The sequence below is a fragment of the Neoarius graeffei genome, chromosome 6 (genome assembly GCF_027579695.1).
Source record: "Neoarius graeffei isolate fNeoGra1 chromosome 6, fNeoGra1.pri, whole genome shotgun sequence".
In the NCBI taxonomy this organism is placed as follows: domain Eukaryota; kingdom Metazoa; phylum Chordata; class Actinopteri; order Siluriformes; family Ariidae; genus Neoarius; species Neoarius graeffei.
In genome coordinates, this window is record NC_083574.1 from 88,723,168 (window position 1) to 88,740,140 (window position 16,973).

At 42.8% G+C, this 16,973-nt stretch overlaps 1 protein-coding gene across 1 annotated transcript in view; it reads left to right on the forward strand.

Moving 5' to 3' along the window:
* The window catches only part of LOC132888146 (rho guanine nucleotide exchange factor 26-like), a 156,980-nt gene that overhangs the window by 36,219 nt on the left and 103,788 nt on the right, over positions 1–16,973 (forward strand). The window contains exon 6 of the mRNA XM_060924171.1: positions 1,695–1,855. Coding sequence (XP_060780154.1) covers positions 1,695–1,855 — 161 coding nt within the window. The remainder of the gene's footprint in view (positions 1–1,694; positions 1,856–16,973) is intronic.

Genomic DNA, 16,973 nt, shown 5'->3' on the forward strand with positions numbered 1-16,973 from the left:
GTTGAGCAACTGAAATTGTACTGTATATCAGGCAAGAATGGGACAGCATTTGTCTTTCAAAACTACAGCAATTGGTCTCTTCAGTTCCTAAACGTTTGCAGAGCGTTGTTAAAAGTAGAGGTGATGCAACCCAGTGGTAAACATGCCCCTGTCCCAACTTTTTTAAAAATTGTTGCTGGCATCAAATTCAAAAGGAGCATATCACATCACATCACATCACATTATCTCTAGCCGCTTTATCCTTCTACAGGGTCGCAGGCAAGCTGGAGCCTATCCCAGCTGACTACGGGCGAAAGGCGGGGTACACCCTGGACAAGTCGCCAGGTCATCACAGGGCTGACACATAGACACAGACAACCACTCACACTCACATTCACACCTACGGTCAATTTAGAGTCACCAGTTAACCTAACCTGCATGTCTTTGGACTGTGGGGGAAACCGGAGCACCCGGAGGAAACCCACGCGGACACGGGGAGAACATGCAAACTCCACACAGAAAGGCCCTCGCCGGCCCCGGGGCTCGAACCCAGGACCTTCTTGCTGTGAGGCGACAGCGCTAACCACTACACCACCGTGCCGCCCAAAAGGAGCATATATTTTCCAAAAAACAATAAAATTTCTCATTTTCATCTCACATACAGTGTCACAATGTTCCTGGGATAGGACCCACCCAAACCCTGACCAGGATAAAGCACTTCTTTATTATGAATGAGTGAATATCAATATGTCAGCGCAGTTTTAGTCTCTAGTTTGAACAGCTAATCCTGATCAGTTGGAAGCTGCTGATTAAGTTTCTACTGTACAACCACAAGTTCCAAAAAGTTGGGACGCTGTTAAACCCTAAATGAAAACAAAGTGCGATAATTTGCAAATCATGGAAACCCTATATTTCATTGAAAATCGTACAAAGACAACATATCAAATGTTGAAACTGAGAAATTTTATTGCTTTTTGATAAATATATGCTCATTTTGAATTTGATGTCAGCAACACGTTTCAGAAAAGTTGGGACGGGGACATGTTTACCACTGGGTTGCATCACCTCTACTTTTAACAACATTCTGTAAATGTTTGGGAACTGAGGAGACCCATTGCTGTAGTTTTGAAAGAGAAATGTCGTCCCATTCTTGCCCGATATACAGTACAATTTCAGTTGCTCAACAGTTCGGAGTCTCCTTTGTTGTATTTTGCGCTTCATAATGCGCCAAATGGGAGACAGGTCTGGACTGTAGCAGGCCAGTTTAGCACCCGGACTTTTTTACTACAGAGCCATGCAGTTTTAATACGTGCAGAAAGCGGTTTGGCGTTGTCTTGCTGAAAGAAGGAAGGCCTTCCTTGAAAAAGATTTTGTCTGGATGGCAGCATATTGCTCTGAAACGTGTGTGTATATATCATTCAGCATTAAATGTATCTCATATTTCTTATAATGAAATTTTAAACCTGTTTTTCAGACTTTTTATTCTTTGTACAGAAATGTTTGTGTTAGCAAGATAACAGCAAACAACAGTTCTTACAATGGTGAAGTGCGAAAAAAAATCAGCATCAGATCATGTGTCATCAAAAATAAAAAACACGATCCATGTGTCACGATTAAAAACGTGAACGAAGATCTTGAACTATTCATCAATTCCCAGGCAAGATCGTCACAGTTATCGTATCTCATCAGTGTTAAATCTGTTGTGTGTCTATCAGGCGATATTCGAGGTGATCTCATCAGAGCACAGCTACCTACACAGCCTCATGATCCTCATCCGCTTGTTCAAGAACTCGCCAGAACTCAGAGACACCATGACCAAGACGGACCACCACCACCTCTTCTCCAACATCGTGGACGTGTGTGAGGCCAGTAAAAAGTAAGACCAGTCTTCCTTTCGATTTGAGCAAAGTGCACTGAGCTTTTCTCATATCTGTTGTAGCCAGATTTCTGAGACTGTTATAGCGAGGCAAAGATGAATCATCATCATCATCATCATCATTGGCCATAATATCACTCATGTTTTAGAAACAAATCCCAGTGAGCTGTTTGGGAGCCGAATTTGAGAGTCGACTTGTAACGAGTCACTGAAAAGAATCAGAATTGTTGATGAATATTCCAAAATTAGCCAGTGCTTTGAAAAACCAAGAGCATGCGTTGGTGTAGATTTGACTTCTCAGTCTTCGTCATCCACGGTGGTTAACTCACGCCACTCGATGCCATCTCTCCAGTGTTTGTGCATAATCTGTGTTGTGCCAGTTGCATTTCTAGAGTTTGTGTGTACCGTATGTGTACCGTGGATATGAAAAATATACACACCCTGTTAAAATGCTAGGTTTTTCTGATGTACAAAAATGAGGCCATGATAGATAATTTCAAAACTTTTCCCACCTTTAATGTGACCTATAACCAACAATTCAATTGAAAAGCAAACAAATCTGTTAGGTGGAAAAACATTTTAAAAAAAGTAAAAAAAAAAACCCAAAACGTACAATAATCTGGTTGCATAAGTGTGCACACCCTTAAACTAATACTTTGTTGAAGCACCTTTTGATTTAATTACAGTGTTCAGTCTTTTTGGGTCGGAGTCTGTCAGCCTGCCACATCTAGACTTGGCAATATTTGCCCACTCTTCCCTGCAAAAGCGCTCCAAATCTGTCAGATTGCGAGGGCGTGTCTTGTGCACAGCCCTCTTCAGGTCACCCCACAGATTTTCAATTGGATTTAGGTCTTGGCTCTGGCTGGGCCGTTCCAAAACTTTTTGGGGGTCGTTGTCGTGCTGAAAGATGAAATTCCTCTTCGTCTTCAGCTTTCTAGCAGACACCTGAAGGTTTTGGGCCAAAATTGACTGGTATTTAGGACTGTTCATAATTCCCTCCACCTTGACTAAAGCCCCTGTTCCAGCTGAAGGAAAACAACCCCAAAACATGATGCCGCCACCACCATGCTTCACCGTGGGGATGGGGTTCTTTTGGTGCTGCGCAGTGGTGTTTTTGCGCCAAACATACCTTTTGGAATTGTGGCCAAAAAGTTCAACCTTGGTTTCATCAGACCATAACACATTTTCCCACATGCTTTTGGGAGAGTTGATGTTTTTTTTTTTTTTTTTTTTCAAAATTTAGCCGGGCCTGGATGTTTTTCTTTGACCCTACCCCATAGTCCAGATATATGGAGAATACGGGAGATTGTGGTCACATGTAGTACACAACCAGTACTTGCCAGAAATCCCTGCAGCTCCTTCAGTGTTGCTGTCGGCCTCTCGGCAGCCTCCCTGACCAGTTTTCGTCTCGTCTTTTCATCAATTTTGGAGGGACGTCCAGTTCTCGGTAATGTCACTGTTGTCCCATATTTTCTCCACTTCTTGATGACGGTCTTCACTGTGCTCCATGGTATATCTAATGCTGTTTTTGTCCCCTTCTCCTGACTGATACCTTTCAACAATGAGATCCCTTTGACGCTTTGTAAGCTCTCTGTGAACCCTGGCTTTTGCTGGAGGAGGCAACTGAGTAAATGTCTGAACTTTATTTGGGGTTAATCAGAGTCATTTTAACTGATGGCAGGTAAAAAGACTGAATGCTGTAATTAAATCAAAAGGTGCTTCAACAAAGTATTAGTTTAGGGGTGTGCACCCTCTAGCTTATTGTACGTTTTTTATTTTTTATGTTTTTCCCCCTAAGAGATTTGCTTGTTTTTCAGTTGAATTGTACAGGTTATAGGTCACATTAAAGGTGGGAAAAGTTTTGAAATTATTTATCGTGGTCTCGTTTTTTTTTTTTTTACCTCAGAAAAAACGATCATATTAATGGGGTGTGTATACATTTTATATCCACTGTATGTGTGTGTTCCTTGAGGGTGTTTTATGTGTTGAATGCATTATTATCTTGACAAAAGGGACTCTGATGAAAACCTGTGAATGGTTACACAACGGTGCAGTCATGTAGGAGCAGGTCCGAACTCGGTAGCTGTCACACTCCAGTTTTTATTCACTCGCGTTGATATTTCTCCCTGAGAACAAAACAACTCATGAACGAAGATTTCTTGCTGTTGATTTCTCCATTCTGTTTGATCAGAAGGTACAGCAGGTTTTTATTCATGTGCAGGTTGGAGCCATTTAGCTTAAAAGCCCCGTCCCACAATACCAATAACTATAACTAAATCGGTCCCCTGTAGTTTATGTGGTCGATGCTTATAACAGACCGATGACGATCCCTATAGCTCAGACCTGGACCTGATCCGACAAAACATCTGACCAGTCAGGTCACGGTTTACATACGTGCTATTTTTCCCCGGGCATCTTTGTACATCCTTGTTGCATCATGAAGTCACGGAAAATAAAAAATTATATAATCCAAAGCGGGGCGGCACGGTGGTGTAGTGGTTAGCGCTGTCGCCTCACAGCAAGAAGGTCCGGGTTCGAGCCCCGTGGCCGGCGAGGGCCTTTCTGTGCGGAGTTTGCATGTTCTCCCCGTGTCCGCGTGGGTTTCCTCCGGGTGCTCCGGTTTCCCCCACAGTCCAAAGACATGCAGGTTAGGTTAACTGGTGACTCTAAATTGACCGTAGGTGTGAATGTGAGTGTGAATGGTTGTCTGTGTCTATGTGTTAGCCCTGTGATGACCTGGCGACTTGTCCAGGGTGTACCCCGCCTTTCGCCCGTAGTCAGCTGGGATAGGCTCCAGCTTGCCTGCGACCCTGTAGAACAGGATAAAGCGGCTACAGATAATGAGATGAGATGAGATAATCCAAAGCAAGGATCTTTTATTCACAGATATGTGACTTTCCGTGAAATATCAATCGTAAATTAATAAACATATAAATGCAGGTAAGATATTTTAATTATGAACTTCAGCAGTCCAAACATTTAATTGTTTTAGACGACTTCTTCATTTTTTTTTTTTATCCGTGATGCAGCATCCGTATGAAATCAGTAACCAATCTGCAGAGGTGGACAGTAACGAAGTACACTTTACTTGAGTACTGGACTTAAGTAGACTTTTTGAGTATCTGTACTTTACTTGAGTATTTTTATTTTTTATTTTTGGAAACTTATGACTTTAACTTCACTACGTTTGAAAGGCAAATATCGTACTTTTCACTCCACTACATTTCTATCAAGTTCCTCATTACTCGTTACTATGAAGTAGCTTTGAAAGTGGATGTTTTTTCTTTTCTTTTCTAAAACGTGATTGGTTTCTTCCCAGGTGACACTGAGACAGTCTATCAGTAATCACTAGGGTCACGTCACGTCCATAGACTGTATAAAATCAAGTTCAGTGATTTCTCATCAGCGTTATTTAACATGATCAGTTGATGGCGGAATGAAAGGAGGCGGTTTTTCTGGGGAACGCACGCACTCACGGCTTTACCTAGAACCCATGTTTCAGTTTTCTGAAAGGATTAAAGATTCGTTTGCTTTGTTTGACGAAAACGAACCACGTCACGGCCTACAAAAACTCGCCGTCCAACCTGCGGAAGCATATTGAGGGATGTAAACGTTTTATTCCAAGAGAAAGCTTGCAACGAAGTTGTCTGTGCTTTTAGAGCTAGCGATAACGTTGCAAACGTAGCTATGCAGTCTGGTTAGTCAAATGACTTTCTATGGATTTGCCCACCAAGTTGCCGTCGCCTTGTCCACGGCTAACGTTAACACATAGCTAGTTAACTTGGACACAGTTAGCATGTAAAAACAGAGTTACGCTAACATGAATAATGTTAACTTATCTGAAGTCCTTTCAGAAATATGTTTTAGCATAATCTTGCCAGATAAACAGAATGTAGAAATCTTTCTTTTCTAGTAGCGTTAGCTACCCAATATGATTTCGAGTTTGCAAAGAGTTTTCTAGCATGACAGGTGGAGTTTCACTGACTAGCTACAGTAGCTTAACCGCCATAATGGCACAGCATGCGTTCATTTTGTGAATTCACATTTCTGTCTTTGGTAGCGGAATTAGGTTTTGTAAGCGTTGTGGCAATAATACAAGATGCATTGACAGAAAATGTACTTTTAACACTTAAGTATTTTTAAAAGCAAGTACTTCAGTACTTTAACTTCAGTAAAAATTTGACTGGACAACTTTCACTTGTATCGGAGTCACATTTAACCACTGGGATCTGTATTTTAACTCAAGTAATGAAGTTGGGTACTTTGTCCACCTCTGCCAATCTGTAATATACTGAAATGTCTGTGACCGATTCGTAAATTATTAGCATCCATGATCCAGCCGGATTAAAATCCATAACCAGTCCGTATTTTGTATCCTTTTTTTATTATATTTCCTTAATCAGTGACCTATCCGTGTTTTATCAACCACTGGAGTGTGTACATGGGTTGGTTTGAAGCCCAAGCTGTACAGTATGACCCGGAATAATGTGCTACTACTTGGAAAAACTTCCATGACTATTCCTAAATTGCATGCGTTTGTTTCCCTGAGTGTCAGGACCAAGCGATAATATAGTCGGGATTATAGTTGTGGTGTTTCTGCTCCAGACTGGAACTAAATTCAGGCAGAGGGACAGTCAGAGTTGTAGTTATAGGTATAGTTATAGTTATCGGTGCTGTGGGACCGGACCCTAAGGACTTGTATAGTGAATGTTCCACACAATCTAAGATTAGGATTAAAAACTTGGATTAAAAAAACCCTCTCTAGTCGATACCATGGTTTATTTATCATTTATGGAAGGAATCGCTGGTGTCAGCGTTTTGAAACGGTTAAAGATATAACTTTCCCAGTGCAGGAAGATCTCAGGAGCGAGGTTTCTTCTTAGCAAGCTGCATTTCTGTCTTGAGAAAGTGAAGGAATGACTATTTCGAGCTGCTCTAATGTACAGTAAGTGATAACAAGAACGTTTCCACAACATTAAATGTAACTATAAATCAGTGGCGGCTGGTAGTCTTTCAAACAGGGGAGGCTGGTCGGTTACAATATTTCCAGATTTTAAAAGAAAAAAGAAAAAACATCAGTTTTACCCATACTCTTGCCTCTGATCTGGCTGATTGTTGGCAGGGTCACAAACTGTGAAATAACAGGTTCTTTTGGCCCATTAGCCTACTGTCCAATATACATGATGGTGGTGTTGGGGGGGGAGTATATTTTAACATTTTATATTTTAAAATTGTGGCATGTTGTTTAAAAATTGATCATTATTGAAAGCAGCTCTTTGTCAGGAACCTCAGCAGTAACAGCAGAGTGTTCTGGAATAGGCACAAGCACTGACCTTGGGGAGCTGGGTGCCACACATTTCATTCAATGACACTTTCCCTATATTTTACTTATTTTGACTGACAAATGTTTTATTGACAATTTTGATAACCCTTCACTTTTAATCCAGGTCTGTAGTGTGAAATGTTCTCGGCTGTGTTTTTGTTTAAAAATGTTTTCCAAATTGTAGCAGTGTTTAATTCATATCCAGAGAAATATATATTCCAATATAATATAATCAGCATAAACATTTTAAATAGATTCTATATTTTTGGTCCATCCATGATGCATTACTAAAGTAGCCTATTTACTGTTGTTGATGTGGGTCACTTGCTGTTAGCCAATTCACTTTCTCGTACCAGGAGAGCTGAAAGGAACGAGTATTATTCCCTACCTTTTTCACCAAGTCAATTTGAGGCGTTGCTCTACCCTGCTCTTTAATTTTAATTTTTTCCTCGAAAGGAAGACTGGCAAATGGCTTCGCCAAAATTAAATCAGCAATGCTTGGCATCCGTGCGCAGCTTTCTTGCTAGCTGACTAGCCCCCTCAAGTTCAAGTTCAGTCACTCAAATAAATGAAATTTCTGGAACTAAGATAGCAAACTTGACAACACTATATTTACACTTTATTTACAATGAAAATATATACAAACTAAAAAAGCTGGTAGAAACCGTATGTAATGAATGAAATCGAAATGTAAGCTGATCTCTTACAATACACCACAGCACTTGCGAATCCGCATGGGACTGAACTGAGATTCACCGCTGCCTGTCTATATTTGAAATGAGCTGTCAATCAAAGAAAATATCCGGCCGCTTTCACCAATCACCAGTCTCCTCGCAGAAACTGCCATGTCCCTCCCATGTGAGGCTCGGAGTCCGTAGGCGGGCATTTTCGCAGCATTTGTCCAATAACCGTCTTGCATTTTGAGATTGAAAAGCGCATCGCTCCCAATGCCATTGAAGTCCACTGAGGCTGGGAGTCCGTGAGACTCCGTGGGCAGGCGTTTTCGCAGTATTTGTCCAATAACCGTTTTGCCTTTTGATATTGAAAGCGCAGAGCTCCCAAATGCCATTGAAGTGCACTGAGGCTGGGCTGCATCACGCTGTCACGAGGGGGAAAAACTCACGCACACATTAGGCGAACTGGGGAAAGTTATAACGGAATGATTTCGCACTGTAGTTGGGTTGAGCACATATATTTCTATGATTCGATGTTCGTCATTTTTAGAGGAGGCTGAGCCTCCCTCGTTGTCTTAGAGCAATCGCCCGTGCTATAAATGGATAAAAATAAATTATGTAATTACTGAAAAAAAAGCATTTGAGCACTATGTGGTGTTATTCAAAAATAATAATTCAAAAATATTTTTTCTTGAATCTAGTGTTGTTAAATTGTTATATTAATGATTTAATGACCGTTCTTGATTTTTGTTTTTGCAGTTCTTTTGAAGCCGATTCACTCGCCGTAGTTCAAGTCGAGGTTGCGTAAATATGATCTCTGATTGATTGAGCAATATAGCTTGCTGTAGTTTGGCAGAGTTTGTGAGCAACTGTAATGATCTATGCCCTGGATTTCCCTGGAGCGTGATGAGAAACAATCCAACAGGCTGTTACTGGCGTCGCATCGGTGATTTATTTGAAACAGAACGAGTCCTGACACGAGAGACGCAGCGACTTTAATTTCGTTTCCACTGTACTTGGCGAGACGTAAACAAATAATGCAACAGGAACAAAGTAAGAACGCCTTGTCAAGACTTATTATGATTTTAATCTTCTCGTCGAAGGCTGATCTCAAACATGCGGCTGTTTGTGGTCAGGTCTGATTTCGCATCAGTCTGATCGTCACGGCGATATTCGAAGACCTTTTTATGAAGCACAGTAATGTGTGTCATGATATTTAGGTTTGCTGATGAACCGAAATAAACCCTCGAAAAGAAATCGAACCCTGAAAAGAAGAAGAAGAAAAAAAAATTTAAATCTGTGGAAAAAAAAATCTTTTTGAAAGGAATGCAAGATCGTCTGAAATAGGTTTGTATTTGTATTTTATAAAACATTTTTTCTTACAAGATTTTGCAATGCTCACATCTCAAAAAGCTGTATTGTAACAGAATCGATTATGCCGATGATGTTACAGTATATTGTCATATCGCCATGGGTATATACACTCACTGGCCAGTTTATTAGGAACATCCATCCATCCATCCATCCATCTATCTATCTGCTGTTTTATGGAGTTCCCTAAATCAGCCAATCCCTCGACAGCAGCACAATGCAACAAATCATGCAGATACAACTCAAATCAAGGGCTTCAGTTAAAGCGAGACCGCCTTTCAGATTTTTCAAATGTAGGCCATAAAAAGAATTTTCCCCGACACCTGATTATTTTTGTTCAGTGGAGCGAAAGCTACTGAATTCGAATCACAGACTTCCAATTTTATTACTTTTTTTTAAAAAATGGAACAATTAATGAATTTATCTCCACGTGGACCTAAATTCTCAGTTATTTTTTCCTGCTTCACCATGACCCAATACAAGATACTACAGTACGTCATGCATGACGTGGTGGGCTTTCCCCGTTCACGCAAGGCCTTGTGGGATACAAATTTGAAACAGGAGAGAAAAATGGAGGACGTGAGCGTGCAAAACGTAAAAGACCGACTACAGTAACGGAAAGAAAGCGAGAAGAAAAGACGTTATGTTATATACGAAGGGAAGGAAACGCAGGACCAAACTAATGAATATCGGCGCTCAGCGAGTACCTCGGTGTGATCAGCTGTTCGTTTAGCGACAGAATGATGGAACTGTCAGTGCACGCTCAAAGGTAAACCTGCACGCACACACACACACACACACACGGACTTCCTCTGTGCACGAAGCGAGCGATTTCATGCACATTATTTGCTCAGGAATCCCCTCAATCCTCTTAAATAACTTCCCAGCTACAGAACAGAATGACCTGATATTTTGTGAAATATTACAGAAATACACATATATCACAATGACCACATTTCAGAGGGAACTAAATTTCACCGATTTTATGAAACCGAAAGGCCGCCTAGCTTTAATTTTCACTTCAAACATCAGAACGGGAAAAATTTGCCTCTTTTCCACCAAATCAGTTCCAGGGCTGGTTCGGGGCCAGTGCTGGTGCTGGTACACAACTCGTTCAACTTGCGAGCCAGCTGAGAACCAGTTTGCTTTTCCGTCGCTCGCGGTGCTAAGAGAAGACACGTCATTACGTCGTTGTATACGTCATTACGTCACTGTATACGTCAGTTATGTCGCTACATTTGGATAAACCTTGGCGCGAATATCTAAGCAAAAACAACGCGGAAGAAGCAGCAGCAGCAACAATAATAATAATAATAATAATAATAATAATAATAATAATAATAATGGATGACTTCGCGTTTGTACAGCTGCTGCTTCTCGTCGCTTAAAAATGGCGATCTTTCGCGGTCTTGTTATTGTTGTTGGTCTTAACAACTCCGCCCCCCCGCTGACGTAAGCGGTTCTTTCCTCTGGCCCAGCAGAGAGTTGGTGCTAGCCTGGAACCGGTTTTTCTGGCCCCAGAGCCAGTTCTTTGTCAGTGGAAACAGAAAACCCGGTTCCAAACTAAGCACTGGCCCCGAACCAGCCCTGGAACTGCTTTGGTGGAAAAGGGGCAATTGTGATCTCACAGTGAAGTGTGACTTTCTTTCACTGTGGCATGGGTGTTGGTTTGAACCAGATGAATACTTTTGGTTCGAGTATTTCAGAAACTGCTGATCTCCTGGGGCTTTCACACACAAACAACCGTCTCTAGCATTTACACAGAGTGGTGCAGAAAAACACTGAGTGAGTGAGCGACAGTTCTGTGGGTGGAAACAAACGCCAGATTGGTTTGATCTTTCTTTTTTGCCAGGAAGGAAGGATATCGTAACTCCTAGCAACTCTTTACATCCGTGGTGAGCAGAAAAGCATCTCAGCATGCAACAGAAAACTGGGTTCCAGTCCTGCAGCCAAGAACAGGAATCGTAGAATCAACAAGAAGTTCCTATTAAAGTGGAGTGTAATATATATTCAGATAACATCCTGTTGTGGGAGTGTGTCTGGTCTGGACCTCTGTGTGACCTCTGAGCAAGATCAGCAATGTTTACACTCCTATGCGTGGTAGTGGTATTTCTTAAAAATAGCACACACTTGCATGTTAAGGTGAGGTTATCCACATTCTGGCTACATGGAAGAGCAACTCTGGTCACAACGATGTGGTCCACCAACATTCAGCCACTCAGGATGAGGAGGCGTCACCTCTTGCCTGTCACTCATCATCTCATCTCATTAACTCTAGTCACTTTATCCTGTTCTACAGGGTCGCAGGCAAGCTGGAGCCTATCCCAGCTGACTACGGGCGAAAGGCGGGGTACACCCTGGACAAGTCGCCAGGTCATCACAGGGCTGACACATATGGCCCTTTTCCACTACCCTTTTTCAGCTCACTTCAGCTCGCTTCAGCTCACTTCAGCCCGACACGGCTCGCGTTTCGACTATCTAAGAACAGCACGACTCAGCTCGCTTCAGCCCTGCTCAGCCCCCAAAACTCACATGGTTTTGGAGTGGGGCTGAAGCGAGCCAAACCGAGCTGAGTGAGGCTAGGGGCGTGAGCGGACACTCCCCTGTGCACTGATTGGTGAGGAGGAGTGTCCTCACACACCCCGCGAGCACGCTGGGATCTGTAAACACCGTAAACCCGGAAGAAGGAGAATTACGAATTACGACAATTATGAAGCCTTATGCGCCTCGCCTCATCTATACGCTCTTGCCAGTATCTGTTGGCATTGTCGGTGACAACAAGCCACAGCACCAAGACCAGCAACACTAACGACTCCATGTCCTCCATGTTTATTGTTTACTCTCCGGGTCGTGAGACTACCGCTTAAAAGGTCACTGATGTCACTGTTTGCGCCGCCTAACGACATCACCTGACGTCCACCCACTTTCGCTAACTCCACCCAATGTGTCCACCCACTTCCAGCCAGCACGGTTCAGCGCGGTTGTAGTCGAAATGCAACGCCAACAGCCCCACTCAGCTCGACTCAGCCCGACTCAGCACGGCACGGCTCAGCCCAACTCAGCCGCGTTGGTAGTGGAAAAGCGGCAATAGACACAGACAACCATTCACACTCATATTCACACCTACGGTCAATTTAAAGTCACCAGTTAACCTAACCTGCATGTCTTTGGACTGTGGGGGAAACCGGAGCACCCGGAGGAAACCCACGCGGACACGGGGAGAACATGCAAACTCCACACAGAAAGGCCCTCACCGGCCACGGGGCTCGAACCCGGACCTTCTTGCTGTGAGGTGACAGCGCTAACCACTACACCACCGTGCCGCCCGACTCTTCACTCGATCGTTCAAATCGTGGTAATAGAAAATTCAGCATTGTTTAGAGACACGCTTTCAGCGTCTGCCATCCGAGTTGCTTTGTAGATCCACGATCATGGCAGACGCTCATGACGTAGCACATTTTGATCACGTGGTTGCAAGTCATCTATACAAAGCATCATGAGAATGCAGGTAATTAGGTCAGGTAAGCATCACCGCTTACCACAGGTGGTCGGATCCTGAACCACTGGTCTGTTGGTTGAGCATGGATATTAGCCCATGTAGCCAGCTTGCGGTAAAGTAAACAAACGCCCCGTGACCGATGCCAAGTGTTGCACATATATTTCTGACCGATGCACGTGCATCAGTCTGGATCCGTCCTTGCGACACATCCGTGTACACACTGATGAAGCGATGCTCTGTTGAATGACCCGTTGAGCTCTGCGGAGAGGACCAGGGTTGCAGGCCTTCTTGAGATTGTGTTCAAGAGACGGTCGGTCATTCTGTCTGTGGGAAACGACAGCACTCGACTGGAAAAAAAAAAGAGCGTGCTCCCATATCCTGACATTAAAGCAGGGATTCATTAAACCTCTGGCGCTGGAAAGAGTGTGAAAGCCCTGACATCGAGTGGGCTAGTGGCCCAAACACCATCTGCTTTCTCTATCATGAGAATTGCTATAATATCAGAGATGAATTTGAGAAATGATGTATATATGAGACACATTTTTGGGTCATGTACATAAAATTGGAAAGCAGGATTGGGCCATCGGAAAGATCTGAGCTGGAGTTCACTGGAGCCGTCACAATTCCTGTGAAGAAACCGCTTTCTGTAAACGTGCCCACAAATCTGGTTTTATACTCTGGTACGTTTAAGTTGAAGCATTTCCCAACTTTGGTTGCATCATCCGAGTTGCATCAGTGGAATCTCTTCCATTATGGGTCATATCCCTGTTTATGTTTTATTATTGTCGTTGTTATTATTCCTGTGAAGTACAAAAGAATTGTTCGTTTCATCACATGTACAGGAACATCGTATCTGTCTCCAGGAGCAATATTTCCTTTTATTCCTGTGCCTTTGGACACTGGATTCGATCCAAGCATCACGCTGAGCATTGAGTGTGTTTTTTTTTTTTTTTTGTAAAATCTGTTTTTGCTTGTCTCATCTCATTATCTGTAGCCGCTTTATCCTGTTCTACAGGGTCGCAGGCAAGCTGGAGCCTATCCCAGCTGACTACGGGCGAAAGGCGGGGTACACCCTGGACAAGTCGCCAGGTCATCACAGAGCTGACACATAGACACAGACAACCATTCACACTCACATTCACACCTACGGTCAATTTAGAGTCACCAGTTAACCTAACCTGCATGTCTTTGGACTGTGGGGGAAACCGGAGGAAACCCACGCAGACACGGGGAGAACATGCAAACTCCGCACAGAAAGGCCCTCGCCGGCCACGGGGCTCGAACCCGGACCTTCTTGCTGTGAGGTGACAGCGCTAACCACTACACCACCGTGCCACCCTGTTTTTGCTTATATTACAACCCCGATTCCAAAAAAGTTGGGACAAAGTACAAATTGTAAATAAAAACGGAATGCAATAATTTACAAATCTCAAAAACTGATATTGTATTCACAATAGAACATAGACAACATATCAAATGTCGAAAGTAAGACATTTTGAAATTTCATGCCAAATATTGGCTCATTTGAAATTTCATGACAGCAACACATCTCAAAAAAGTTGGGACAGGGGCAATAAGAGGCTGGAAAAGTTAAAGGTACAAAAAAGGAACAGCTGGGGGACCAAACTGCAACTCATTAGGTCAATTGGCAATAGGTCATTAACATGACTGGGTATAAAAAGAGCATCTTGGAGTGGCAGCGGCTCTCAGAAGTAAAGATGGGAAGAGGATCACCAATCCCCCTAATTCTGCGCCGACAAATAGTGGAGCAATATCAGAAAGGAGTTCGACAGTGTAAAATTGCAAAGAGTTTGAACATATCATCATCTACAGTGCATAATATCATCAAAAGATTCAGAGAATCTGGAAGAATCTCTGTGCGTAAGGGTCAAGGCCGGAAAACCATACTGGGTGCCCGTGATCTTCGGGCCCTTAGATGGCACTGCATCACATACAGGCATGCTTCTGTATTGGAAATCACAAAATGGGCTCAGGAATATTTCCAGAGAACATTATCTGCGAACACAATTCACCGTGCCATCCGCCGTTGCCAGCTAAAACTCTATCGTTCAAAGAAGAAGCCGTATCTAAACACGATCCAGAAGCGCAGACGTCTTCTCTGGGCCAAGGCTCATTTAAAATGGACTGTGGCAAAGTGGAAAACTGTTCTGTGGTCAGACGAATCAAAATTTGAAGTTCTTTATGGAAATCAGGGACGCCGTGTCATTCGGACTAAAGAGGAGAAGGACGACCCAAGTTGTTTTCAGCGCTCAGTTCAGAAGCCTGCATCTCTGATGGTATGGGTTGCATTAGTGCATGTGGCATGGGCAGCTTACACATCTGGAAAGACACCATCAATGCTGAAAGTATATCCAGGTTCTACAGCAGCATATGCTCCTATCCAGACGACGTCTCTTTCAGGGAAGACCTTGCATTTTCCAACATGACAATGCCAAACCACATACTGCATCAATTACAGCATCACGGCTGCGTAGAAGAAGGGTCCGGGTACTGAACTGGCCAGCCTGCAGTCCAGATCTTTCACCCATAGAAAACATTTGGCGCATCATAAAACGGAAGATACGACAAAAAAGCCCTAAGACAGTTGAGCAACTAGAATCCTACATTAGACAAGAATGGGTTAACATTCCTATCCCTAAACTTGAGCAACTTGTCTCCTCAGTCCCCAGACGTTTACAGACTGTTGTAAAGAGAAAAGGGGATGTCTCACAGTGGGAAACATGGCCTTGTCCCAACTTTTTTGAGATGTGTTGTTGTCATGAAATTTAAAATCACCTAGTTTTTCTCTTTAAATGATACATTTTCTCAGTTTAAACATTTGATATGTCATCTATGTTTTATTCTGAATAAAATATGGAATTTTGAAACTTCCACATCATTGCATTCTGTTTTTATTTACAATTTGTACTTTGTCCCAACTTTTTTGGAATCAGGGTTGTAGATTAAATCAATAATATACTCCCATTCAAGATAAATACAGTATTTATGCCTAATACCTTTAGCAAATTGATTGTGCACACATACAGTATATCCGGGTTCTAGCTAGACCAAATTATCAGCGTAGTGGCACCAGTCATAAAGCCTGGGGGTTCGGGGGCCGCTTTAGGCCCCCCAAAGCTCACGGGTTCTACATACTCAGAGATGCATTCTAGTGCATTTCCTGGTACTTTCAGGCCTCCTGGAAAATTACTCTTTCTTGTTAATATTGAGGGGGTTTTTTTTGCGAAGAGTTGCTGTGATTTGGTTTTGATTGAAGATGTATTATAATTAATATTCAGTTATATTGGTGACATACAGGCAGCACGGTGGTGTAGCGATTAGCACTGTCGCCTCACAGCAAGAAGGTTCTGGGTTCGAGCCCAGCGGCTAGCGAGGGCCTTTCTGTGTGGAGTTTGCATGTTCTCCCCGTGTCCGCGTGGGTTTCCTCCGGGTGCTCCGGTTTCCCCCACAGTCCAAAGACATGCAGGTTAGGTTAACTGGTGACTCTAAATTGACCGTAGGTGTGAATGTGAGTGTGAATGGTTGTCTGTGTCTATGTGTGTCGGCCCTGTGATGACTTGTCCAGGTTGTACCCCGCCTTTCTCCCATAGTCAGCTGGGATAGGCTCCAGCTTGCCTGTGACCCTGTAGAACAGGATAAGCGGCTACAGATAATGGATGGATGGATGGTGACATACGCTGCCTTGCAAAAGTATTCACCCCCTTGGCTTTTTACCCATTTTTTACATTGCAACCTGTAATTTAAATGTTTTTTTTTTAATCTGAATTTTATGTAATGGATCAGCTCAAAATATTCCAAGTTGGTGAAGTGAAATGAGAAAAAAAAAATTTAATAATAAACTGAAAATTGGCGTGTGCATATGTATTCACCCCCTTTGCAATGAAGCCCCTAAAAAGTTCTGGTGCAACCAATTACCTTCAGAAGTCACATAATTAGTGAAATAAAGTCCACCTGTGTGCAATCTAAGTGTCACATGATCTGTCCATGTATATATACAGTACACCTTTTCTGAAAGGCCCCAGAGGCTTCAACACCACTAAGTAAGAAGCACCGCTAACCAAACAACACCATGAAGACTAAGGAGCACTCCAAACAAGACAGGGACAAAGTTGTTGAGAAGTACAAGTCAGGGTTGGGTTATAAAAAAAAAAAAATCCAGATCTTTGATGATCCCCCAGAGCACCATCAAATCCATCATCATCAAATGGAAAGAACATGGTACCACAACAA